The sequence below is a fragment of the Notolepis coatsorum genome, assembly GCF_963971535.1.
Source record: "Notolepis coatsorum genome assembly, chromosome: 9".
Classification (NCBI taxonomy): Eukaryota; Metazoa; Chordata; class Actinopteri; order Aulopiformes; family Paralepididae; genus Notolepis; species Notolepis coatsorum.
Genome location: NC_140173.1, coordinates 98,828,885 through 98,856,357, shown reverse-complemented (window position 1 = coordinate 98,856,357; position 27,473 = coordinate 98,828,885). Strand labels below are relative to the sequence as shown.

General features: G+C 44.5%; 1 protein-coding gene across 1 annotated transcript in view; it reads left to right on the top strand.

Annotated features, from left to right (window-relative positions):
* Positions 1–27,473, top strand: part of ddx43 (DEAD (Asp-Glu-Ala-Asp) box polypeptide 43) — a gene marked incomplete at both ends in the record, with an annotated part of 205,995 nt that overhangs the window by 115,503 nt on the left and 63,019 nt on the right. Inside the window, 2 exons of the mRNA XM_084321945.1 lie at positions 5,007–5,125; positions 16,023–16,133. Of these exons, the coding sequence (XP_084178071.1) occupies positions 5,007–5,125; positions 16,023–16,133 (230 nt within the window). The remainder of the gene's footprint in view (positions 1–5,006; positions 5,126–16,022; positions 16,134–27,473) is intronic.

The window sequence follows — 27,473 nt, the reverse complement described above, 5'->3', positions numbered from 1 at the left end:
CTCGTAGGGTCTGCCCCAAAATCGTCCAAAGTAAAAGCTGCCCCAGCCATATTCCCTACCACAGAATATGACTATGCCACAAAAAATACCCTGCGCTCCCGTAGCAACACACGTTACCACCAAACAAATAATGGGCACTAGACAATAAGCCCCAGGAAATAAGTCACTCATCTACTCAACAATATCCGTGCTTAACACATTTAACAGCCACATTCCGCAGTATACAATCTAACCAATATGATTTAATGACCACATCTACCATTCATGAAAATAATAAATGTTGGTCCTAACCTCCACCTAACTAGGATCACCTGGTTAACACTAATTACCCCGTCTAAACTGCTCCCCTAGTGGGATGAGGACTACACATAACTTCAGTCGCTTACCGATTTCATTGCGCACTCCACCGGGTTACACGACGCGTCGCCCCCCTCCCCCTAACCAAGCAGGTGATCCACCCTTTACTTATGTGGCAAAAAACAGATTGGTCAAGAGCATAACATACAAGAACCGTTTACATCAATCAAAATGTGCAGCACGGAAAATGGATACATAATAATATAATTTACCAATGAAAAAACGCAACCTACCTGACACGCTCCAATTGACAAGTCCACATGTTACATAAAAAACAAGGAACTATACAATTGTGCCAACTAACGAGCCCCCATGTCATGTACAAAGGTCTGATGACCAGAATATAGCTGGAGCGGGCTGTACATGAAAAGCAGCCCGTCCAGTAGGTGCTTTAAGCACAGGTCCCGGCAGGCAAGAAACTACACAAAGCGTTTTCCAAATGGTAAATAATATTTATTGAAGCGGGGATTTAAACCCACAACAATATCCAATCAGGGAAAAGGGTAGGGGAGAACAAACAAGGTATACATACAGACAAACAAACACTTAGCAAAAGTATCAACGTGTCATTCATAGGACACAACAACCATCAAATGGATTAATCCACACCAAGTGGTAAATGGCACAAGGCCACACAATATCGCTCCACAGATACAGCTAGGTAAGAAGGGCAACCTGCCCACTCCACTCTGGAACGTGGCAGTGATTCAAATGAGGCGCCCCGATGTGTGTCATCTTCCAGGTTAATAACCACTTGTCTCAGACTGACTGCCCACAGGTGCAATCAGCAGGTGCAATCAGCCCAATCAGTGAGACGAGTGGCATCTGGGAAGGGGAGAAAGAAAAAAGGTTTTAGAAGATGACACACATCACATACAAACAAAATAACACATTACATATACTAACCTGATGTTTACATGGTTTACAAAAATATGGCAATAATGATAATGAACAACCCACGTACGTAACACAATGAAAGGAATATGGCTGTATTTCTTATCAAAAGGAAAAGTGTCACTGTTATTTAAAATAAATAAACAAATTGGAAGGCCATCAATATAAAATGCAGCATACATCAAACTAACACACACACACTGTACTGTTTCAAAACAACACTGCTCTGTTCATTCTATTTAAAAAAATAAGTACATTATCTGTACATTTATTTAGACTAACATTATTTAAATATTGAGTGCAACTGTGGTGGATTAATGTAATTCGGTAAGAGCTATCTATGGGTTGGGGGGTCTGCACGGACAATTTAGCGTGTGGTACCACTACCTTCAGACCTTCTCGACTCTTAACGTTACCGGAGTTGAATCGAGTTGATAACATGCAGTGGTAAAGCGGCAATAGTCCCGGTTGGAGTTAGTAAACACAGTTGTATGTTAGCCTTCTTGGATGTTGAATAAACGCCTATCATTGTCTTTCAACACCCCGCCTCTCAGACGCCCATTTTCTCCTCTGCTAGCTAGTAGCTACTGTAGCTGTATTAGAGCTGGCAGGCTACCATAGTTAAAGTGTGTTGTGTTGTAGTTTAACGCTGTGTGTTGTGTACTTGTCCCAGTCTCAGGCCTGTAGTTTGTTAACGTTGTGTGTTGTGTATAGGGCTGACCTTTGAATCTTTTTTTTGGCCGTCCAGGGCCCAGAGTGTGACTGTTTTGGTCGCACTGCACCCAAAAATCTGTGCAGTGCGACTGAATATTTCCCCTTGTCGCACTGGTGTAGCTCCCAGCAAGTCTGCCTGTGTGTAGCGTATTTCCCCCCGTATTTTTTGGCCATGTGCGTTCTCAAAAAGAAATAAAAGAAAAATCTCTGCCTTTGATTGGCTGCCTTTGCCGGCCTAGGGAGGGTTGAAGACTATCGCATGCCTCCTCCGATACATGTGGAGTCAGCCAGCCGCTTCTTTTCACCTGACGCAAGGACTCTCACTGGGGGAGTGTAACGCGTGGGAGGATCACACTACCTCCCCCAGATCCCTTCCCTGCTGAGCAGGCGCCCCGACCGACCAGTAGGAGTCACTGTTTACAACGACCAGGATACATACCCCACCGGCTTTCCACCCTCTAAGGGCCCGCGTCCATTTACCGCATTTTTATGGCCGCAAGCGTCTTTTTTAAATTGATCCCAATGGGGACGGAGCGTATGCGGCCGCATGCTGCCGCCTATAGGAAATGCGCTGCAGTCGGCTTCTTTTTTCAGCGCCTTTCAGCTTTTTCTTGCGGCCGCACCCAGCGTTTAAAGTTGAACCTTTCTGAACTTTTCAGAGCGATGCGCTGAGCTCATTTTCAGACAACCAATCACAGCCATTCATATCTACCACTCTGTTTGTAACCTGACACCGGAGCTGCCTGCCTGTCTTGGCTGTCTACCCACAAGAGACGGGCCATTGAGATTCGTGACAAAGCACAAATACACTAATACCTACACGAATACACTACTAAAAAGCTAATAAGGGCGAACTGTGGTGTCGGGCAATAACTATATATATAATTAATATACAATAAAGTGTATTAAAATATGCTATGTGCAAAACCGCGGCAGTAAAATACGATAAGTTATTATTACAAGATGGCTGTCATGTAGTTGTCGCTAGAGTTCTTTCTCTCTCGTCATCAGGTAGGTTGGTGACTGACAGCTCGTTGCCATAGCTACAAAAGGCTTGCGCTGCTTTTTTTTTCTCACCGCAATCGCTCCACCCCAGCACTACCGGCGCACTGCCAGCGTTTTTCAGCTGGAAATGTGAGCTAGGTGGACGCATGCCCTAACACTGCCAATTAGAGGGTGGTACCGCTGACAGCTGGATTCGAACCCAGTGTCTCTGTGGTGGTAGGCGAGCGCTTAGTCCGCTGCACTACCCAGCCGCACCGCAGTGCTGTAAAGTTGAAACCTTTTTAAATCTTAGACAAACTAAACACTTTGCTTTCATGAAATATTGTAAGCCGTCATTTGAGGCTTTATAAAAGCAGCACAATGAACACAAATCTGTCAGTGCAGAGTCCAACCTCATCTTAACACTAGCGTCCGTTCACGAGTATATACGTGTTTCGATTCCATGCGTTGTGGTCCAGAGCCACGAGTATACTCTTGACGAGTTGTTATTGTTTTATTCCATATTTATAACGCTTATTAGGTCCCCGATCCACTAGCAGGATCTTTCCACATATTTGATTTTCGAAACATGCAGTACCGGCCAGATACGCTTAGGGGCGCCATCGCTCCACTGCAGTATAATTGATGGGATTAAAAAAAATATATGCTTTTACAGTCCTGTGGGCGGATCATAGAGCCTTGATTCCAAACGAAGCCCCTCCATCTTTGATCAGCTTGCTGAATGTTTTTTTCAGCGTGGAATAATGGGATTTATGATTAGCCAATGTGCATATCGATCTACCAGAATCCGATGACTGGTGAGGAAATGCTGCCGGCGATCAGATGGCCTGACGGTAGGATAATATTACCCCAAATTACAGCTGGATTGGACATAGGTTATCAAACGTGATAGACTACTGACATTGGCTACCGGAACGCACACTCTATTGCTGAAAAATCAATAATACTGATCGGCGTTCCCCGCCGCCCCCATTTCATCCATAGATGCTCTGTAATAGTCTGCATGCTACGCAGTTTGTTTTATTTCATTCGTATATATACAGCAGAAATGGCGTTTGATATAACGGCGCCAACGTTTATCCTTTTTTGCAGCCTCCTGCAGAAAAGCCTAGACGAAAAGCGCAATATACCTTATATTCACGACGCTATAAAATGACAACCAACCGATGGATTTTTATTTTCTTTAAGCCATTATGAAGGCACGGTTTATGCACTCAAGTGACAATGAGAATGGACAGATAGCAATACTATAAATGATATATAAAGCTCTTAGAAAGTACATCGGTTTGTTTACAATCCTCTGTCCTCTGTGGCCTAAATCGCCGCGGGGCTCCGGTCGCCATAGTGTTAAAGGGGAACTATCTTATAAATGGCCTTTTTCAGTGTTTAGCATTGTTTCCTAGCTATGTGGACTTATATTAATATGATCTATGTCTCTAATTCTCATATTGGCGCATTCTTCCAATTCTCCTCTCACAATATTCACCCTCACTGAACTGAGTCATCTGAAAATGTGCATATCTGTGATGTCAGAGACTCAGCTGCATAATAATGTGGCTGTGTAGCATCAGGCCCATGCACCCCATGCCACATCAGCTCAAAACGGCTTAAGATCTTGAGGTAGAAAAATGCTGTTTTTGAGTACTACTTGATTAGAAATACAAAACGATGAATTAACTTTTTTTTTTTAATTACAGATGTGTTCCATAAACTCACAGGAATTGTGTAAAAGTGCCCCAATAGTGAAAGAAATAGTAAAATAGTTCCCCTTTAAATAACATACGGCATTGCTTGTTGTAGTTAACAAAGAGAGGCAGAGTTAATGAGGTGTATGACGTTTGTTGCATTGGAGGCAAGTATTTAAGACAGCCCTAGTTGTGTACTTGTCCCAGTCTCAGGCCTGTAGTTTGTTAACATTGTGTGTTGTGTACTTGTCCCAGTCTCAGGCCTGTAGTTTGTTAACGCTGTGTGTTGTATACTTGTCCCAGTCTCAGGCCTGTAGTTTGTTAACGCTGTGTGTTGTGTACTTGTCCCAGTCTCAGGCCTGGCCAGTGGTGCTGAGTGGGGAGGACCTGATTGGCATCGCCCAGACGGGCACAGGGAAGACCCTGGCATATCTGCTGCCCGGCTTCATCCACATGGATGGTCAGCCTATGTGAGTCTAGGAACTGGTTCAGCACTGACACCACCATACCAGACACCAGTGAAGAGACTGGGACAAGTACACAACACACAACATTAACAAACTACAGGCCTGAGACTGGGACAAGTACACAGCGTTAACAAACTACAAGGGCACCAAAGCGACTAACAGTTTGTGAACAAGTCAGCAGCTAAAGTTAAAATGATGTGCATCAGTGATAATCAAACCATAAATAAAGTGGCCTATTAGGATGTTAGATCCTAATATGAAAAACTGTAATTTAAAGTTCTGTGCCTTACCTTGACTTTGTCTATTTTGCTATCTATTTTATACTTATTTTATGCCTGCACTTTTTTGTACATTTTTTGCTCATTTTATGCCAATTTTGTATGAGTCTTTTTTGCTGCTGTGAATCACTTTGAGCTGAAATTCTTGTATAAAAGGTGCTATACAAATAAATAGGGATGCCCCGATCGATCGGCCAGCGATCGGTATCGGTCGATATTGACTAAAATAGCTGGATCGGGTATAAAAAAAAACGATTTATTTTTTATTAATATAATATAATTATAAATAAAATAAGAAATAACAATTCAGTACATTTATATCTGTGTTCATTTGTTCGATTTATTTTCACTAAGTTAGGAAAGTAATGTTTTAAGTCAAGCCTGATGTTACCTTGCACAAAAGAATGATCCCAGTCTCTTCCACACAGTGAGGCATACAGTTTATTAATTGAACAATGGGTATTTACATTACATTTAGTCATTTAGCTGACTCTTTTATCCAAATCGACTTACAAGTTCTGTACGACAAGTCATCAGGAAGGGCACAACTCTTATCAGCTGAGTAACAATGTTGGTTACAATGTTGGTGCTACAGTGTAGGTTAGTATATTAGGACATGACATGACAAGTGCATGACAGTAAAGGGCGATTTTAGCCAAGCGACCGACTTTTTTTGCGAGCCGACCGACAGAATTGTATCGCCTCCTTTGTTATGAATGAGACAACGCACACGGCAGGAGATTTTGAAGCGACGATCGCGCAGCTATTTCTGTCGCCTGGCTAAAAATCGCCTCGATCCTATTTTTTGAGGTGACACAGAAAGGACAATGAGGAAATAACATGACTTCTACTGGTGTATCATTTGTACACCGGTGCCTAGTAAACGTATTGTAGCGATCAGTCATGCAGTAATGTCAGGAAGAATGAGGAGAGGTTGTATTCGCATATGGTGGTTTAATTCCAGCTCAATATGGGTTTTACAGGTTAATATTTCCCTCGTAATGCACAACACAGCTACCTGCTAATACGCTCGCTTCACAACAACCTAACGTCCGGTCTGTCCTCCTATATCTCCCTCCGGGGGTACACAAGTAACCACACCCCCCAGCTACACAGAGCAACACATTATTATACCTGTGAACGGTCGGGTCTGGTGTGGGGGCCAGGCGATTGTCGTTGAGCGACAGACAATCGCATCGCCAGGCGACGTCGGTCGCCCGCCGTGTGCAGACCACTTAAGAGTAACAAAACCATCGGTATCGGCAGTGTATGGGCCGATATGGCTCATAGAAGATTGGTGATCGGTATAGGTGGCAAAAAACGTGATCGGGGCATCCCTACAAATAAAGTTTATTATTATGTTATAGCAGGAAGGGTATACCTCTGGCGGCTAAGGGTAAGTGGCATTGTTCGTCAAACAGTGTCAAACTTGAGTGTTACACTCTTGAGTGTATAGTAGTATAGACCAGGGGTTCCCAAACTTTTCAGGCCGCGACCCCCAAATAACGGTGTCAGAGAGCCGCGACCCCCACTATTATAGGATTTAATTTAATTTTTTTTGTATTATATAAATGGAAATGTATGGTTGAAACTTGCAAACGTTCAAACGCACACACACTAATAAGCATTGGAGGCTTTTAACCAGGGTCGGACTGGGGAAATCATTCAGGCTAGGAAATATAGTGCAACATATAGCCCCAGTCAGGCCACTTTTTAAGCAGGGGGTCCCCCACCAGGATTTCTTTTGTTACAAAGACTTCATTTCCTGCATTCTGGTGCAGGAATTTTTGTATTTGTACCCTTTAAATGCCAGTGTTTGTGATGGCATCACAAATTATTGTTAAAAAACAGGCTAGCATATGTATGATTGATTAGCAACAACACAGATTTTTATGGATTTTCCGTTTTTTTGTAATTGATAAAAAATACAATCTTTTATTCAACTTCAGCCCTGATCATAACACCACATATTAATTTTATAATTCTAACCTTAAATGCCAGTGTGTGTGATGGCATATATTTGCAATATATCAAATGCAAAGTAGATTTTTCTGGGGGGGATTATTACAGGCTAGCATGTGTCAATGATTAGCAGTTTTTTGTAAGGGTCCCGCCTCCACCAATCGCATGCGGCTCCCTTTGTGTGTGTGTGAGAGCAAGAGAGAGAGAGAGATAGTTCTCCAACTTGTGTGAGTTGCAGTGATCTCCTGGTTGTTCCCCACCTAGGTTATCTAACTATTGCGCTGGTGCAACTAGAAACACTGGCCTGGCCACCAGAATACTTTTACCAACTGATTTCCAGTTCCGCGTTCGCGTTCTGCTCTCTCTCTCTCTTGCTCTCACACACAGACAAAGGGAGCCGCATGTGATTGGTGGAGGCGGGACCCTTACAAAAAACTGTTGTTGCTAATCATTGACACATGCTAGCCTGTAATAATCCCCCCCAGAAAAATCTACTTTGCATTTGATATATTGCAAATATATGCCATCACACACACTGGCATTTAAAGGGTTAGAATTATAAAATGAATATGTGGTGTTATGCGGTTTAAGTGGCGCAGTGGGCAAGGCGCTCGCCACTAACGCAGGAGATGCTGGGTTCGAGCCCAGCTCTCGGCGTTGCTTCCGGCTTGGCTGGTCGTTCATACTAATACAATTGGCAGTATTAGGGGGTTGGAAAGCCGGTGGGTGGGGATCGGACGTTGTGGACAGCGACTCCTACAGGTCGGTTGGTGCGCCTGTACAGCAGAATCAGGAAGCAACGGGGGCAGCGTGAGCCTCCCACGCGTTACTCCTCATCGCTGAGTGATCGCGCTGTACAGGTGAAAAGATGCGACGGCTGCCTCCTCGTGTACCGGAGGCAAGGCTTCGTCCACATTGCAGCCGACCAGTGGGAGGCATGGTCTAACAACGTTCGAGACAGGGGAGGGTAGAATTGGACAATACGAAATTGGGATGGGAGAAAAATAGAAAATGGGAGAAAAAGTAGAACAAAATAATAATATGTGGTGAAGTTGAATAAAATATTGTATTTTTTTCAATCTGACATTACAAAAAAAAACAGAAAATCCATCAATCCATGTTGCTAATCATACATATGCTAGCCTGTTTTTTAACAATAATTTGTAATGCCATCACAAACACTGGCATTTAAAGGGTACAAATAAAAAAAAATCCTGCACCAGAATGCAGGAAAAGTCTTTGTAACAAAACATTTCCTAGTGGGGGACCCCCAGACCCCCTGCTTAAAAAGTGGCATGGCACTATTTCCTGGCCTGAATGATTTCCCCAGTCCGGCCCTGGTTAAAAGCCTCCAATGCTTATTAGTGTGTGTGTGCGTTTGAACGTTTGCATGTTTCAACCATACATTTCCATTTATATAAAAAAAAAAAAAAAAAAAAATAATTTTTTATTTTTTACCTCCTATAATAGTGGGGGTCGCGGCTCTCCGACACCGTTATTTTGGGGTCGCAGCCTGAAAAGTTTGGGAACCCCTGGTATAGACTAGGGATACACGATAATTATCGGGGCGATAATTATCGGGCCGATATCAGCAATTATGACGTCATCCCGATAAACCCGATAACGTTATTAATAGCTCCGATAATATAATATATTTTTTGGTAAAAGAAAATGCTGTGTGGGTGAATTGGGATGAAGTGCGTTTGTTTTGACTGTAGGCTCATCCCGTTTTGCCAGTACTGTGGTACGACTGACAGCGTGTGGTTTAAGAACAGGGCGTTTTACACAAATCGAGCGCTCCCTTTCTTGGCTGTGACGTAGGCACGTAAGTTTCTGAATCAGCGCGGACGTTAAAAACAAAGATGGCCGCGTCGGTACTCGGAATTTCAGAGGAAAAAGATCGCTTGCTATTTGTAATAAATGCAATGGAGAAGTTCCACAAGGAGGGAAAAGGGCAACAACTTGTAATACATCCAGCCTGACGGGTCACCTGCGGCATCACCACCGCTACGATGGTGTGTTATTGTGTTAACTTAGAAGCCTACGACGACGCGAGGAGCTAAGCAAAGCTAGCCCCTTCCATGGCTGTGATGCAACCCTCGGTTGAACGCAGTCACTTATTGCTCCATAGTAGCCAGGTTAATTTGCACCACCAAGGACTGCTTAAAAGCTAGCGGCTTGAGCCCTTGGGTCATTTCTGTCAAACTTCTTTAATTTAGCAAACGACTCGTCAATAGCTGGCTTTGGATTCACAGCAGCTTCTAGCTTCTAGCTTCTAGGTTCTAGCTTCTAGCTTCTAGCTTGTTGCAGGTGACTTGTTGTGGTGGTGATGTGTCCACTCAAAGCCTTTTTTTCAAGGCTCCGCTTTGAAAAAAGAAGAACAAAAAGCTTCGAGCGTCTTAGGTTGGATGTATTATAAGTTGTTGACGGATTGTGAATTTTCATTTGGAAAAATAAATATGGTCACTTTATCAGTCAATACTGTTGTCTTGGCTTTTGTTTCTGTTGTCTGGTTAGGTCACATTTAAGTTGGTGTTAAGTTATTGTCCTGGGAAGTCTTTTTATGTATTATTATTGTATTGTGATATGTTTTGTTTCATGTTGAAAAATTTTTTTTTATAAAAAAAATAATATATACATTAAGAAAAAAGATTATAATACAATAAATATCGGTTATCGATATCGGTTATCGGCCTGAGGAGCATAAAGTTATCGGTATCGGTGTCAAAAAATCAATATCGTGCATCCCTAGTATAGACCAGAGGTTCCCAAACTTTTTTGAACCAAGGCACCCCTGAATCTTTCCTCCTTCTCCAAGGCACCCCAACTCTTCGAACAGTTAAACAATTTAATAGACCTTGTACTAAAAACCATTGATCATGATTAATTTAATTTAAATTATTGATGAATAATATTATGAATAGGTTTGATTGATTGGACATTTTATTAACAGATTGCAGTATGGGTATAATACAGTATGGCTCAATACACACTTGTTAAGGGGATGCAGACCAGAGAAAGACTTTCGTCTTGTTTACATCAGGGTCCCCCATTTTCACTTCATAATGACATTTATGACATGCATGTCCAATTATCTAGCAGTCACCGTCAATATGTCAACTAGATCTCCCCATTGGAAGGGTGCAGGCGATCAACTGTTTCATACCGGACCAAAGGAAACAATTCAGACTCTTGCTTGAACGTTATTTATTTAGGATATCCCATCCAAACGCTCAAATACTCCACTGTCATTGATAAACAGCCACCAGATGGTCAATTTAGACAGCTCGTAGCTGGTAGCATTAGTCCTTAGTTAGCAGCATACAGTCAGTAACATTTTAGCAGCTGTCAGTAGTAGTGGCATTTAGCCAGTAGTCGATACAGTCAGTAGCATTTAGCAGCTGTCAGTAGCAACAGTTAGTAGCTGTCAGCATTTAGCATCGGTCAGTAGATTATTTACCTATACAAAACGGCATCCATTAGCCACATGTGCTATGCATACATAAATGATAGTTATGAACAGAGTCAGTGCATACAAGAGATAATACAATGCAACGTACCGTTAGCCAGTTAGATCGCCCACAGGGCTTTTCTCATTACAGGCCTATGGCTACGTGTCTCTTAGGTCGCTTTCACATATAGTTTTGGTGGACTCGTGCGGTTCTGGTGGTGAAGTTGCAACATTGTTGCATTCTTCATTTGGTTCGCCTGCGTTCACATAGCAATCTGACAGGCGCACCAAACTATCTGAACAATGTCACGCGGTCGAAAAGGGCGCTCGTCTATTGGACAGTGGAAATGTGTGTGGCTGCGAGCCCTCAGATCAGCGGAGGCGAGTTGTTCTATTGAAGCCGATTACCACCATCCTCTCGCTAAACAACTTGTACACCACGTTGTTATATATATATATAATAAGCCGCGTTTTTTCGTCCTTCTTCCCAAGATGCACAGTTAGATAGATAGATAGATAGATAGATAGATAGATAGATAGATAGATAGATAGATAGAGAGATAGATGCAGTGTGCTTGTTTTGCATTGAATGCTGCGAGCAGTGGTAATAATTAAGCACTTTCTATATTTGGTTCGTGTTTGGTTCGATGAAGCGAACCGAGACCTACGTTTTCAGGCGGACCAGAGTTCGCCTGCTTGGTCCGCGGACCGAGTTCGACGCGCATTCACACAAACCCGAAAAACCGGACTATCGAATTCTGGTCCGATAATCCGGACCAAACAGCCCCTGTGTGAAAGCGACCTTAAATAGTGCGTCACAGAGACGCTGAATCAGCCTCACCTGTCCACATCTCAGTCTCCTGGCGTCCCACAGTTGCAGTAAATGCCCACTAGGTGGCACCAGATGATAAATAATACTTGTATAATAAGTGCCTCTATAATAATGATAATAATAATAATATCTCTGTAGGAAGGGCGCTGGATAATTCTCCAATGCACAACATACAGATATATATCATGACATTTATGACATACAGATATACAGTACTGTTACATTTATGAATGTGAATCTGAATCTGAATTTATGACATACAAGATATACAAATATACAGTACTGTTTAACAGATCTTAACGGAAAAAATATACATTCGAGGGGGAGGAAACTGTACATTAGGAAGGGGTTGTGTGGGGGGGGGGGGGGGGTTGGACATTTACAGGGGCCGGTTTCGAATGGCAGCCTCCCGTAGGTGCTCCTTGACGTGGGAAGGTGGGTAGGGATTCACATTATTTTACGGCTGTGGGTAGGGCGTTCCACATTGTTGTGGCATAATTGCGAAACGTGTTTAGCCGAATCTGGGTTTAAATGATTTGTGGAACTCCCTCTGGTGTTGTGGTTGTGGAATTCACTGACCTTTGGGAAGTATTTCGACATGTACATGGGTATCTTAGTGGTGTAGTGTATCTTGTAGACCAGGCCCATTGAAAGCTGCTGTACTCTGTTGTCTACTCTAAGCCATCCTAGGATGTCAAAATAGGCAGGGGTGAGGTGGGTTTTAAGAGTAAGGTCAAGCAGTAGTCTGACCAGTTTGTTTTGTGATGTTTGTAGTCTTGTTTTTAGTGCCTTTTGAGGTGCAAGCATAGTCGTAGTACCCTTGAATGAGTGCTCCTGTTAGTCTTCAGGGTATTCTTGCTTACCAGAGAGGAGATCCGGTACAAGAATCTGGTTTGTTGGTTTACCTTTTTGATTACATTGGTTGCCATTTTGTCACAGGAAAGATTTTCCTCTAGGATGGAGCCCAGGTATGTAATTTCATCTTTCCTTGTGACAATATTGTCACCCACTGTAACAGAGAAGTCGTTGGCCTTGCTGAGTTTGTTATTTGATCCAACGAGAATGGACTCTGTTTTACCCAGGTGTAATGATAGTTTGTTATCAGTGAGAGGTGCAGATTCTGCAGAGTTCAGAACTGAGGGCTTTTTCAACCTGCAACTTGTCCCTGTCAGAGAACACCAGGGCTGAGTCGTCCACGAACAGGAACAAGTTGCAGTCACAAGTAGGGGTGGGCGATATGGCCTATTAGATCACTCAGTGATTAACCGCGGCATATAGTAATTAAGGATATAAAGCATGTTAAAGACGCATTTATTGGACGCGTTGCGCGCAGAGTTTACATAGAAACAGCGCGACTCCCGACAGCGCGACATCATCACAACAACACGCGAGGTTGTTAGGTTGTTTCTGTTTCGGTGAGATATTTTCGGTGAAAACTCTTTCGGTGCCGAAATTTCGGTGCATCCCTAATTTTAATCGATTTTCTTCTCTTAACACATTGGCTGCCACACCCCTTCCGGGAAGTGCATCTGGCCTTGCCACCCATTAACCCCATGTAAACGCTCACCTTGTTTGTAGAGCTAAACCAATATTTTATATTATAGCTATGGATCTAATAACACCATCGATTGTCAGTGAGTTGCTTCCAGTCACGTGCAAAAAACTGATTATTTTTTCATCCGTACATTTCCGTTTTATACCGTTTGGAATATGAATATAGTTTGGGTGCTTGAGTAATCCCAGGAAAAAGACGCGAAAATAGCGTATTAGTGGAATCAACTTATCACGTTGTAATTTTTCGCCTGATTATCGAATCTTCCTGAAATCAACACTAGATTATTGTTATTATCCTTCCTCATGCAACCATGCAATGTGGTTTAGAACGGCGGGCCCGCCCCCCCACCCCACCGCCACCAACGGTAAACAGCACAACACAGTCCACACAGATAGCTTCGATCGCGGGAAAAAGAAATATCAGATCAACGCAAGCTTGGATATATAGTGTTCTTACCTTGTCTCTGATGTAATCCAAAAAAAAGTATCCAATTATCTGATCACCATTTGAAGTACTGTGTGCGGGAGTCCGTGCCACGTTATTCGGCATTTCATATGAATGAGGGGTGGGCGCAGCCTCGTTGATGTATGATGGTGACCGCTTGGCTCGCCGGAGTATATAAACCCCACCCGCATGGCTCAGCTCGGCCCAGAAAACAAACCACATAGTTTCGAATGGGGTGCAATAGCTGCCACAAAGCGTTAGGGGGCGGTATTGACCGTCTGCAATCTCAGACACACTCAGAACAGTATGCACAAGGTGCCTCGATAAATTATGAATGGCAATAGCGAATAAAATAAATACCGTGGTTGGGTTCGCTCCCCGTTCCCGGCGATATTTGTCGCATGTCTTCCCCACATCTCCTCCCATTCGTCCTCTCCTCTGTCGGTCCTGCGTGACCAGTAAAAGCTGTAAAAATGAAAAAAGATTAAAATACAGTGGGAAAAACGTAGATCTACGTTTCCGGCACTCAACCGTTGGGCCACAGAAACGTAGATCTACGTGAACGGCACCCAATGTGTTAAAAACTAGAAACGGCAAGGAAATCATTCAAATAAGCTTTGTTTTTATTTGACACAAAAATATTATCAAACTAAGATGAATTTCCCTATTGGGATTGAAGTGCAAACTTAACTTTCGCCAATCTTCACTTAATTTTTTTTTAAATAATAATAATATATATATAATATAAAAGGTTACTCTTGATCAAACAAAGATGAATGTCCCTATTGGCATTAATAGTGCAATAACTTGCTTTTTCACCAAACTTCACTTAAAACAAATAAAAGGTGCCTCTTGATCCTCAAACAAGAATGAATTTCCCTATTGGGATTAATAAAGTGCAAATCTAACTTTCACCAAACATCACTTTTTGTAAAATAAATAAAAATAATTGATCGATTTTCATTTTTCAAAATCGTCCTAAATCATTCATTCGAATTAATCGTTAAAATCGATTAATCACCCAGCCCTAGTCACAAGCTGATGACATGTCATTTGCATAAATTAGGAACAGTAACGGTCCTAGTATTTTTCCTTGTGGAACACCGCAGCTCACTGGGAGGGGGGGGGGGGCGTCAACATTTTACCGTTGTGTACCGTTTACCTCCACCGTCTGTTCTCTCCCCTCCAGGTAGGATTGCACCCAGCTCACTGATGAACTATCAAAACCAATTGCTTTTAGCTTGTCAATCAGAATGGAGTGATTGACTGTGCCGAAAGCCTTTAGGGAGGCCAGTATGACCATGCCGCAGTATTTGCCCGCGTCCACCTCTTATTTGATGTGGTCGTTCAAATAGAGAAGGCATGTGTCAGTGGAGTGGGATATTCTGAAGCCAGATTGGAATTCGTAGATTAGCTTTTTATCCGCGAGGTACTTTTCAACCTGTTCGTAGACTATTTTTTCCATGACTTTCGAGATGGAGGTAAGAATAGAAACAGGGCGGTAGTTGCCTGGGTCTAATTTGCTGCCTTTTTTGTGCAGGGGGGTCACTCTCGCAATTTTGAAGTCTTTGGGGACATATCCCTGTTTTATGGAGAGGTTTATTATGAGGGTGATGGCGGCTGCTGAGTCTCTGAAGAATTTGGAGGAGATATTGTCATGGCCAGTGGCCTTGTTAGGTTGAAGGGCGCTCAGTTTTTTTTAGCACCTCATCCGTTGTTACCATTTTGAGTTTGAAGTCGTCTTTGCGGAACCCTAGGTTTTTGTAGAAGGCTAGGATGTGTTCTACCCCTGAGTGGGAGGGTAGTTTATTAACCAGTGTTGTGGCTATGTTTGTAAAGAAAGTGTTTAAGTAATTGGCCACATCCAGCTTGTCTGTGAGGAGGGTGTTTTCTGTCTTTATGTTGATGTTTGAAAATCTGGTTTTTAGTTTTTTACTGAAGCCTAGTGGGTTTGTAATTTCCAAAGTTCACAGGGTTTGTTAAGGTATGTTATCTTGTTTTGGTTGAAAATAATGCCAGTGATTTCCACTGTGGTCCCAAAAATGTACAAAATGTACATTTGACCAATGTATGTAAGACAAATAATGCCTTTGTAACAAATTAAATAACAATGCACAAACAAACCTGAAGGAGACATGGCATGTACATTTGACCAAATATATTTTTCCAATGAGTTTTAACAATAATAAAAGTAATTGACGTTCATGCATGGGCAAGATAATGGCAAGAATGCATTAGCTCAGTCAAACTTTCATGAATGAACACAACACTCTTAATTCTTAAATGTTTTTTGATAATACAGTTTGAAAACATTGTTCCTCTGAAAACGTCTTTCTTTCTTTGGTTCTTGGTCTTATTCACTGTCTCCTTCCTCACAGGCCCAGGGATAAGTGTGACGGTCCAGGCATGCTGGTGTTGACTCCCACCAGAGAGCTGGCCCTGCAGATCGAGTCAGAGTGCAAGAAGTACAGCTACAAGGGTTATAAGAGGTATCACAGGCCTTCTCCTTAAGCCCGAGCGGTCCTGTACTGGTACGGGATTGATATCACGCCATAAATGGATCAATACAGTCTATATTAATTAATGTTGTGTTTCTTTTTCAAATGTAGCCAAGAGGAAATACCCTAACCCTGTCAAAACAGCAGTCAAAGTATATTTTCAGCACTGTTTGTTTATCAATAGGGCTGTCAGTTTATCGCGTTAATTAGATTAATTAATTACACAGCAAATTATCGCGTTATGAAAATTAACTAAAAATGTATTACTTAAATTTTTTTTTTTATCTCATTCATTCATAGTTGACTGGGTAATTTTGTTTAAACAGTAACGTTAGCTAGGTAGCTAACGTTAGCTCACAGAGGTTGCATGCACTAGAGCAGACTAGGTCTGGCAATAGGAGCCTCTGTTGACACGGGTCTGGGGGGGGGGGGGGCAGTGCGCTGCAGCAGCTGTGTGCCTGAGAGAGAAGTCAGCGAGTGAGAACTCCGCTAAGAATTGGATCATGTTTTTCGATCAGTTTTCACGATCTGCGGAAAAATAAAGCATTATCGGAATTCACCAATCTCATATTTATACTGAATATCGGCCGATACCGATTGCTGGCCGATCGATCGGGGCATCCCTAGTATCTACAAAACCTTCTGTTTAATCATCTTCCATTTATTCATTTGCTTTGATTTTTCAGGTCTGGTCAATTATTCACAGTCAAAGATAAAACATCTTTTATTGATATTCTCATTTGGTTCATTACAATTTACTCAAGCCTAGTAACAGACACAGTATTTCTGACACTGGGAATACAGATCAGAATCAGAATCAGATACCAAGAACATGCAAATGGACCATATAATAAAAAATAAAATAAAAAAAAGTTTGTAAATGTGTATTCTACGTTCTTATGGAATAAAATAAAAAAAAATATATATATATTACCGTACTTTTCGGACTATAAGCCGCGGCTTTTCCCCCCATTTTTCGACCCTGCGGCTTATATAACGGTGCGGCTAATCTATGGATTTTTACAGCTAACTGGGCTCGCTCCCTCAGCTCTGTGACCGTCGGATCAGACTCGTAAATCTGCTGCAGCAGTGCACGCCTTGCCCCTCCTCCTCCCCCTCACAGTCGAGCCCTCCTCCTCCCCCTCACAGTCGAGTGCATGAGCAGCTCCTCTTTCAACATAACTGAAGCATTAAACAAAATGACCCAGTCGACTATTCACTTTAGTTTAATACATGAGGCATTGTCTAATGTTATCTAGCTGGCTAGCTACTGATAGCTCCTGATACAGGGTGTCCGCGGATCCTTAAAAAGTCTTAAAGTCTTAAATTGGTTTATCAATAATTAAGGCCTTAGTTTGTCTTAAAATGTCTTAAATCCATTTTCAGAGGTCTTAAAAATGCCATAGAAAGGAAAGATAAAATGCCATGTCATGTTTTATTATGAAATCTGGGGAAGTACGGTTAACGGGAGATAAAGTCGGGAGTTTTTATTGACCGCGTTGTAGCATCACGCAGACCGGAATGGGGCGGAACCAACACGGGTCCTTATGTTGGCTGGGAACAATTTCAGTGGAGTCTAGCTAACGTTAGCAAGGCGAAGCGGAAGCGATAACGTTACGTTTAGTTTAGCATTTGCACTCGTTAATATGGGAAAGTGCCAATTTAACGAGAACTGGCTCGACAATCCACTGTTTGCGCCATGGTTGGTCCCAGTCAAAGTCAAAGACCATTACGAGGCTCGCTGCAACAACAAAAAAACAGCAGTCGAGTCGCACATGCTGAGCAGCGCTAAGCGTACCTCTGCAAAAACGGCGCCTGCAAACTACTATTTCGAATTTCTTTTCGGCCCCGCCATCTCAGGTAGGACTATAACATCTGCACCAACAGAAGTCTGGATAACATGCGGCTCCACGCCAACACTTGAAGCTGAGGTCTTAACTTGAAAATAATCTATTCACGGATGTAAACAAGGACACGTTTGTGTTTATGTTCGATGAGAGTCACCCACTATGTATTTTTTCCTCCCACCCACCCCCTCCTAATGTACAGTATCCTCCCATCATATGTATGTTAGGATCTATGGGTAACGGTACTGTATATTTGCATATCTTATATGTCACAAATGTAACAGTACTATATACCTGTATGTCCCTATGCCATAAATGTCATGTATGTTGAGTGTCATAAATGTCACTATGAATTGAAAATGGGGGACCCTGATGTAAACAAGACAAACGTCTTTCTCTGGTCTGCATCCCCTTAACAATTGTGTGTATTGAGCCGTACTGTATTGTACCCATTCTGCAATCTGTTAAACAAAGTTTTCATTCATTCAACCAAACCACAAAAACAAAACGACTGGATGAATAAATGAAAAACTTTATTAACAGATAACAGATCAATACACACAATTGTTAAGGGGATGCAGACCAGAGAGACTTTCGTCTTGTTTACATCAGGGTCCCCCATTTTCAATTCATAGTAACTGTACTGTTACATTTGTGACATATGCAAATATACAGTACTGTCTGTTACCCAGAGATCCTAACAGAAAATATATACATATGATGGGGAGGAGACTGTACATTAGGGGGGGGGGGGGGGGGGGGGGGGTTGGACATTTACGGTGCCCAGTTTCTAATTGCAGCCTCCCGTAGGTGCTCTTTAAGAGCGGTTTTGAATGTGGGCAGGGGTAAAGTAGGTTTTAGGAGTGAGGTTAAGCAGTAGTCTGACCAGTTTGTTTTGTGATGTTTGTAATCTTGTTTTTAGGGCCTTTGAGGTGCTTTGGTACCATGAGGTGCAAGCATAGTCGTAGTACCCTTGAATGAGTGCTCCTGTTAGAGTCTTCAGGGTATTCTTGTTTACCAGAGAGGAGATCCGGCACAAGAATCTAGTTTGTTGGTTGACTTTTTTGATACCCTGGGGAGGGTGGTAATAGTTATGTGTTCTGACAGGTATCAGTCCTATGGTGATAATCATGTGTTCTTACAGGTATCAGTCCTATGGTAGTATGTGTTCTGACGGAAATGTGGCTGTTGCACTTGCTGCTTGGCCCCTGGTATATTTTGTATAACTATATTTGCTATTTATGTTTGGTCACCCCTTTGTTGAAATTCATCCAATCCAGTTACTCCTTTAAGTTCAAGATTTTTAAGTTTCCAAGTAATTTTTTAATAAACATCTTTGGACCAACGTGTCCCTAAACTTAAACTAATTGGTGTCGTTGCATGATTTTTGCCATTTTGTTATTGTGAAATTGGTATTAAATTTAATTCTGAGTGGCATTAAAAAGTCTTAAAAAGCCTTAAATCTGACTGGGCTAAACCTGCAGATACCCTGTGATATCAACGTCTGATATCATCAGTTTGGCATTCGATTTCGCAGTAGTTGGCTAGTGTTGGCTAAGTAGCTATCGTTCCGTGAGCTAACGTTAGTAGCTACCTAGTGTTGGCTCTATCGTTCCGTGAGCTAACGTTAGTAGCTACCTAGTGTTGGCTCTATCGTTCCGTGAGCTAACGTTAGTAGCTACCTAGTGTTGGCTCTATTGTTCCGTGAGCTAACGTTAGTAGCTACCTAGTGTTGGCTCTATCGTTCCGTGAGCTAACGTTAGTAGCTACCCAGTGTTGGCTCTATTGTTCCTTGAGCTAACGTTAGTAGCTACCTAGTGTTGGCTCTTTCGTTCCGTGAGCTAACGTTAGTAGCTACCTAGTGTTGGCTCTATCGTTCCGTGAGCTAACGTTAGTAGCTACCTAGTGTTGGCTCTATCGTTCCGTGAGCTAACGTTAGTAGCTACCTAGTGTTGGCTCTATCGTTCCGTGAGCTAACGTTAGTAGCTACCTAGTATTGGTTAAGTAGCTATCGTTCCGTGAGCTAACGTTAGTAGCTACCTAGTGTTGGCTAAGTAGCTATCGTTAGTACCTAGCTACCGTTACTGTTTAAACAAAAATGTTAATAAATGGGAGCTTCCTCAAACAGCCATCTCTTTCCCGACAATCCCCTCTGTGCACGAACCCTTACATTATGGTAATTAAACATTAAAACACCTGCGGCTTATAGTCCAGTGCGGCTTATATATGTACACATCATTCAATTTAGCTGCTGCGGCTTATATTCAGGTGCGGCTTATAGTGCGAAAAGTACGGTATTTTTATTAATTTTGAGTTAATTTTCATAACGCGATAATTTGCTGTGTAAGTAATGAATCTAATTAACACGATAAACTGACAGCCCTAATTATAACATCTGCATTGTCGCAACATTTTTGTTTGTCATCAAACGCAGTTCCTAAATATTTGTAGTCAAAGCTGCAGCCGCCTCACGGGTCGAACAAACCTGAATGTTATTGCCATAAAATACAACATATATTGTTTCTTTACCTTTTTCTGTGAATGTCTAGAAAAGAAACGTGTTGCAATCTGATGAAAAATGGCGGAGCTATGGACATTATACAAAAGTAACTGTACTTCGAGTAGATTTCATTCAGTCTTTGCTGCCCTGTAACGGGCGCCTGGTGGTACTAAATCCAGATTTAACTATGCCATTGGAAAGAGGAGATTTGGCCCGATCCATAGTTGTATGACTTGGCCATAATAAGGTAATTTATATGCCTAATATTCTATATTCATATTTCATGTCTGTGTCCGGATGGCAAAATTCAGTACTGTATCTACCAAAGAACCTGTAACTTTATTCAAATAACCTGCCCTTTATTCATTTGCTTAGATTTTTAGTACACTTATTTTTTTTTTTTTTTTTTTTTTTCTCGATTTTTCTCCCATCCCACCCTTCCTGGTTGTTGCATACTTTCCCCTACTGTTGGTCCGGGAGACCGGAGACTGTCACATGCTTTCCTCCGACGCATGTGCAGCCTGGGGCAGGCCAACCTGGCCGCGCAGGTTCTCACCGGGGAGAGTGTAGCGTGTGGGAGGCCACACTATCTCTCCTCAGTTCCAACCCTCGCTGAGCAGGCGCCCCGACCGAACTGTAGGGGTCGCTGTCCACAACGCCCAGGAGCCACCCTTCAGCTTTCCCACCCCCTGATACAGCCAATTGTATCAGTGTGAGAGGCCAGCCAAGCTGATAGCAACGCCGGGAGCTGGATTCGAACAGGCGAATCCTAGTGTCTCCCGGTGTTGGTGACGAACGTAATCTCAGTGCGCCACCTGCCCCCCCCAGATTTTTAGTACACTTGATCTGAAGAAGGTGCTGAATGAGCTCAGTGGTAATACCCCCAAATACGACTTTATAAACCCAGAACTTTTCAATAATTATTATTATTGCGTGCGTTCTTCTTCTGAAATGGATTATATATTGTTGGAACAGTTAGATGCTGGCTGCCCAGGCCATACGCATAGAACGCATACAACATCTCTCCTCTCCTCTCTTCTCTGCTCCTATAGTTCTGAGCGCATTCCAGTATTTCCCAACCTACTGTGCGATTGGTTCTTGACAAGCGGCGTCAAGTCGTTCAGTATTAACAAAGCCTACTTTGCTGGAACGATTTATTTCGCACTATACAGTACGCGGTATAAGTACAAGTATAAGTCTTTATTTGGGCGGCCGAGTGGCGCAGTGGGCAAGACGCTCGCCACTAACGCAGGAGATGCTGGTATCGAGCCCAGCTCTCGGCGTTGCTACCGCCTTGGCCGGTCGTTCATACTACCACAATTGGCAGTGGTAGAGGGTGGGAAAGCCGGTGGGTGGGGATTGGACGTTGTGGACAGCGACTCCTACAGGTCTGTTGGTGCGCATGTACAGCAGAATCAGGAAGTATCGGGGGCAGCGTGAGCCTCCCACGCGTTACTCCTCGCCACTGAGAGATCGCGCTGTTCAGGTGAAAAGATGCGACAGCTGCCTCCTCATGTACCGGAGGGGACACGTGATGCAAGGCTTGGTCCTCACTGCAACCGACCAGTGGAAGGCATAGTCGGCAACGTTCGAGACAGGGGAGGGGAGAATTGGCGAGGCGAAATTGGGATGGGGAAAAAAATAGAAAATAAGGAGAAAAAGTGGATAAAAAAAACAAGTATAAGTCTTTATTTGTCATCAGATTAACACACACACACACTTGCGATGAGCGACCCACAGGAACACACATGCACTGAGTCGTGAGTCGTGTGTGTGTCATTTTGAGATCTGTCGCAAATCGCTTCCTGTTGAATGGATCAGACGGTGATCAGACGCTGAAACTCGGCTGTTTTACACACGCTTCATTCACCTTATAAGGAGATGGTGGGCGTGTCTGTATGCAAATGCTTTTAGCGCGAACGCGCATTTGAATTTAAGAATGAGTGGAATTCACCATGCAACCAACCTGGGTAAGAACCGATTTCGACGTTAAGAATGGCTTGATGAATGTGGCGGTGGCTTTTCTTATTGTTCTCTTAACACATTGGGCGCCGGGGGTTGTGCCCATCATTGTACCCAGTCTGCCACTGTTGAAAGCCTATGGAGATGTTTACCTTCTTTGCAGGGCTATAACTTTTTTAATTTTATTGCTATATTGACATTACTATGGCCCATTCAACATCGATTATCGTTAGGTTATGACTATAACCAAGTTCTGTTAGTATAGCGAAGCTCGGCATCGCTCTCTGCACTATCTCGCATACGTGCACGCGCACTGAATAAAGACCACAATGTACCTTTAATCCCAATATTCGTCTGACCACACCCCTATCAGCTTACCCATATAAGCAGGGGTGGGGCCACCCACTCTCCTCCTTCCCAAGCTTTCGCCACAAGGCGAGGTCAAAGGCTGCAGCGGCGTCGGATGCCGAGCTTCGCTATACTAACAGAACTTGGTTATAGTCATAACCTAACGTTCTGTATCGTATCGCTCTCGCTCGGCATCGCTCTCTGCACAAGGGAGGCCGAGCGAGAGCCAACGGCCGACAAATACACCCCGCTGACAGCCCCCCACAAACCATCAGAACAGGGAGGGCCGAGCCCCCCCGACCCACCCTAATGGCGGGCACCCCCCCAATTAGGGGCTTCACGGGAGGGCGACGGACCCGACCGTGCAAAGAGGCACTCAAGCAACTCAACGCACAGGGTGAGCAGACCGTGGCTTGACCCCACGACTACACACACGCACAACCCGCATGCCACCCGGGAACGAACGGAGGAACAACCTCGTTACTGCCCCCAGAATCACGGGGTCAAGGGCAAACCCAACCCCGTGGCAAGGCCGTAGCAGCGGAGCACGAAGGAAGACCCAGACCCACCAAAAGGACTGGACTCCCTAGAATGGGGGCCCGGAGAAGTCCATGATGCCAGCATCAAGACCCCACCAGGTGGGCACGTAGTGCCCCGCCCCCCACATCGCCAGCGTATTCGGACAAAGGCCCCTCAGTTACTGCACCTGGTATTCCCAGGCGGAATCCCATCCAAGTACTAACCAGGCCAGAACCTGCTTAGCTTCCGAGATCGGGCGTGTTCAGGTTGGTATGGCCGTAAGCCGAGCGGGCCCTGTCCCCCCAATAGTACACCGCCTGGCACACTGACCCTGCAGAACAGGCAGTCAGCATGGCCGTAAGCACACAAAAAAGGTTAACCAACGGAAGCAGGCAGCGCACCGGGGAAAAACCAGGCAACAGGCTGTTAACCCTAGCCTGGAGACTGCGGACGAGACAGGCGCCAGAGGGGACAGCTGAACACAGCCGCCCCGGCGGAAGGAGCGTAAGCTGGCGGTGTTGCATGACCAAGCCTCCATTTAAAAACCCCCACCCAGAGGGGTCGAGGCAGAGAAGGCTGACACGATTGGCAGACGTCATGAACGTGCAGGGGCACCCTCAAACGGTGAACCCGGGAGTTGACACTGCTCCAACACACCAGGGAATCAACCACCTCGGTGTTACCCAATGCGGTGGTTGTTCCTATAACCCCTCAAGAAAAAACTCCAAAACACACCTGCGGGTATACACCGGCTATACCGCAGTACAAGTGTTTCAGTTTCCAAAAAGGGTTAACCCAGGCCTACGGGTCGCAAACATCACTTCGGACCGGGCCTGGCGGTACGGGAAGCACAGGGTCACCAGAGGAGGTCAAAAAACCACCCCCACAGGCCCCTCTTCGCCATGCGTGAGAGAGGAGCGAAAAATAATGGAGAACCAGCCCCTAAGCACACCGTACCTGGTATTCCCCGGCGGTCTCCCAACCAAGTACTAACCAGGACCAACCTGTGTAGCGGCCGAGATCCGACGAGATCGAGCGCGTACAGAATGGCATGGCTGTAAGCCATGACGACAGTGCTGAGTAAAAACATACCCAACCAGGGTCTCCATAGCGCTTAACCCTGTGACACCCAGACCGACCTGGCATTTTTCCCCCTGAAAAAAGCCCAAGTCCCTCAGGGTACCAGAACAGCAGATCTGCATCCCCGGCGGACAACGGGTTCAACTGATCTGGACCAGCGTGACCAGAACCAGTCCCGTGCCCTAACCACGCCGACATGCCTACTCCAGGAGAAGGGCAGATATGCGTGTTGATCTTAACATGAAAAGAAGGCGCCACCCAGACGTTCGGACGAACCGCGCCTGGTGGCCCACCCCAAGGGCGTGAGACCCCACCACATATGTTCAGATCCATCCCGTCATCATCCCCCAGACATGAACGAGAATCCGTCGACAACCCACCCAGGTCATGGGATGTGGTCGTCGGAAGAGGAAAAACCCCCATCTCAGTTGCTTTATAAAAACACTGTTTCAACCACAAGCAACCAAGGCGTGCCAGTCAATCGCCTGTTTACAGCGAGCTAGCACTATACGTGCGTCGGGACACACCCCCATCAATGAACAGGCTATTTAGACCTGTCATTGAATCCCCAAGGCGCCCAGGGGAACGACAAGAGGGGTGTGACACTCCCTAACTCCAACACTTCTGGAATAGAAAGAAGGAAGCATCAACAGTATGTATCCCAGTCTACACAGCCGGGGTAAAAAATGTTCACATTTTTACATCCCACCACCCTCCCATAGGAAAGAGACGGGGATCCCCAGAGAGACTTCCCACGCGAGCTGTACAGATTGAAAAGAATATATTGCACCTTGAGCCATGTAAAAAACTGGTTTTAGGGCCTCCGGGGAAGAGGCACTGAACCCATACACACTCAATAAACGAATTGAATCGAATATACATACAATAGAAAAGGACCCTTCTAGAGGGTCCACTCACTTTGACAATCTGAGGAGGAAGGCTCTGTACTCTGATGGAGGCTTCCTCACATGGAAGAAGGAGTCCGAACTCACAGAAGGCCTGAATAGGCGCTTGGTGAGGAGGAGCCCTGACCACCCCCCCTGAAAACAGATCCATCACATGGACCTGAACAGCACACGGAAGTCCTACCAACAGAGACGCGCACGGTGACGTACTCTATGGCGGGGGAATTCCTGCGGTGCACACGCCCAATATACCAGGCCGTGGGACCAGGAACTCCCTCCCCCCCCCCCCCCCGTAACGTGCCGAACCGCCACGTGACGGGAACCTTGAAGGACAGGGGGTGTACCCCTGACCGACAGAACAATGGGGAGAGGAAAGGTTACCAGTTCACCCCTTTACGACCCCACACCCATGATACGATGTAACGACAAAAAGAGAATATGACACAGTCATAGTCCGCTCTATGAAGCGTTTCACAGCTCCACACAGCGCATGAGCTAACCTGCTATCTGATTTTTACTAAGGAAAAACACAGAATAGAGAGGGCTCTAAGAACCCCGGTCCAACATACACATATGCTTCGGTGGCCAGTACAACACAGTTGTAGGTCACATGACACACACAACCCATCATCACCTACAAAAAATGGCAAAAACACTCAACAGAGGAACGCCGTTTTTTTCACAATGAGAGAATACATCATTCTTGATTAGTATCGACCACAGGCCTTGCTAAGCACACATGACAGCAACCAAACCAATTTCCCTTTAGGAAATAAGTTTCTCCAGCAGATTTAGCACAACCTCAGCAATCAAGCTAAGAGTTACATCGTATCCCTACCACACAAAAGACACAATTAATGCACAACATGTCTGACAGGAGGATGAAAAAGTCCCCAGGGAACCGGGGGGGAAACACAATCCTCCTATTTTACCCTCAATACGGCCAGTTAAAACAGGAAAACCTGTTAATGTGTGAACACACTGTTCATTGTCATTACAGTCTGAGAAAGAACATTCTTTTACTCACTTGTCACCAAGCATAGCTTCATAGGTTAGTTACCTTAGTTGTGAGTACACGGCCGTGTTTCTCACACAACAACCAGATCATTACATCCCGTTTGCACGGAGAAGCTAACTGCCAGTGACAAAAACAGCTCACACATAACCCGCAACGTATCCTAAATGCATTGTAGCAACACACGTTTTGGGAAAAACACCGTTATTCACAATACATTTAGCAAAGTAAAACCAGAAGACGTGTTATGAGGTCTGGTCAACCCCGTTCCTACCCGGAACGCAGATCAGCGAAGTGCAGTCACAGACACCGTAGGAAACACAGCCGCTCCTGTGTGGTTCGAACTGGGCAGCGTCGCCGCTCCAACCCGCACTACAGTCCCCTGTTGATGCAACCTTGCCGTCCTGGCTCAGGGCAGGGTCGACGAAAACATCCCCTGTCAAGGATGACGTCGTGGTCAAGAGTGTAAAACATGTTAAAATCAAAGCACGTTCAACAGAAAAGCATCAAGCTAACGGCCGCTCCAACCGTTCGGGTGCTACTGCTTCTGCTCGCGAGACGCCGATCTAACGACGCACGCGATCAGAAGCGAGCTCACGGCGGCGCGCGAGAAGCTAAGCTACCCCGCCCCAGGCCATGGCCATAGCAGCAAGCCAACGTTACCTAGCGACCACGACATGCTAGCCCCGCAGCTAACAGCTGCTGGCTAATAGTAGGCCCTAAGCAGGCCATGCAGCGATCCAGCAGGCTAACGCAGCAGTTAACAGCTGACTGGCTAACCGTAAGCTATGAACATGTAAACAATGACATAACACTCACCCAGACAGGCCGCCGTTCTGAACCTCTCCTCACTTTTTAAGAGAAAAGAGAAAACAAGATGTCAACACCGCTTCACAACGGTGACTTTACCACATCCGACGGAATCAGCACAGTACCAACTGGCCTGTGTAGCTGACTTTGAACATGAATCTGCCGCTATCGCACATTACATGCACATATCCCCTCGTGAAGGAATACTCTCATTTGGATATGAAAGATGGGGCCTTAACACGGTGACAGAGAGAATCCACTCGTCCAGAACACACAGGGATCACCAGTGTCAATGGTCGCGGCCCACTAGTTAAAACTATAATGGTCTCCAGACCAAGGCCTTCT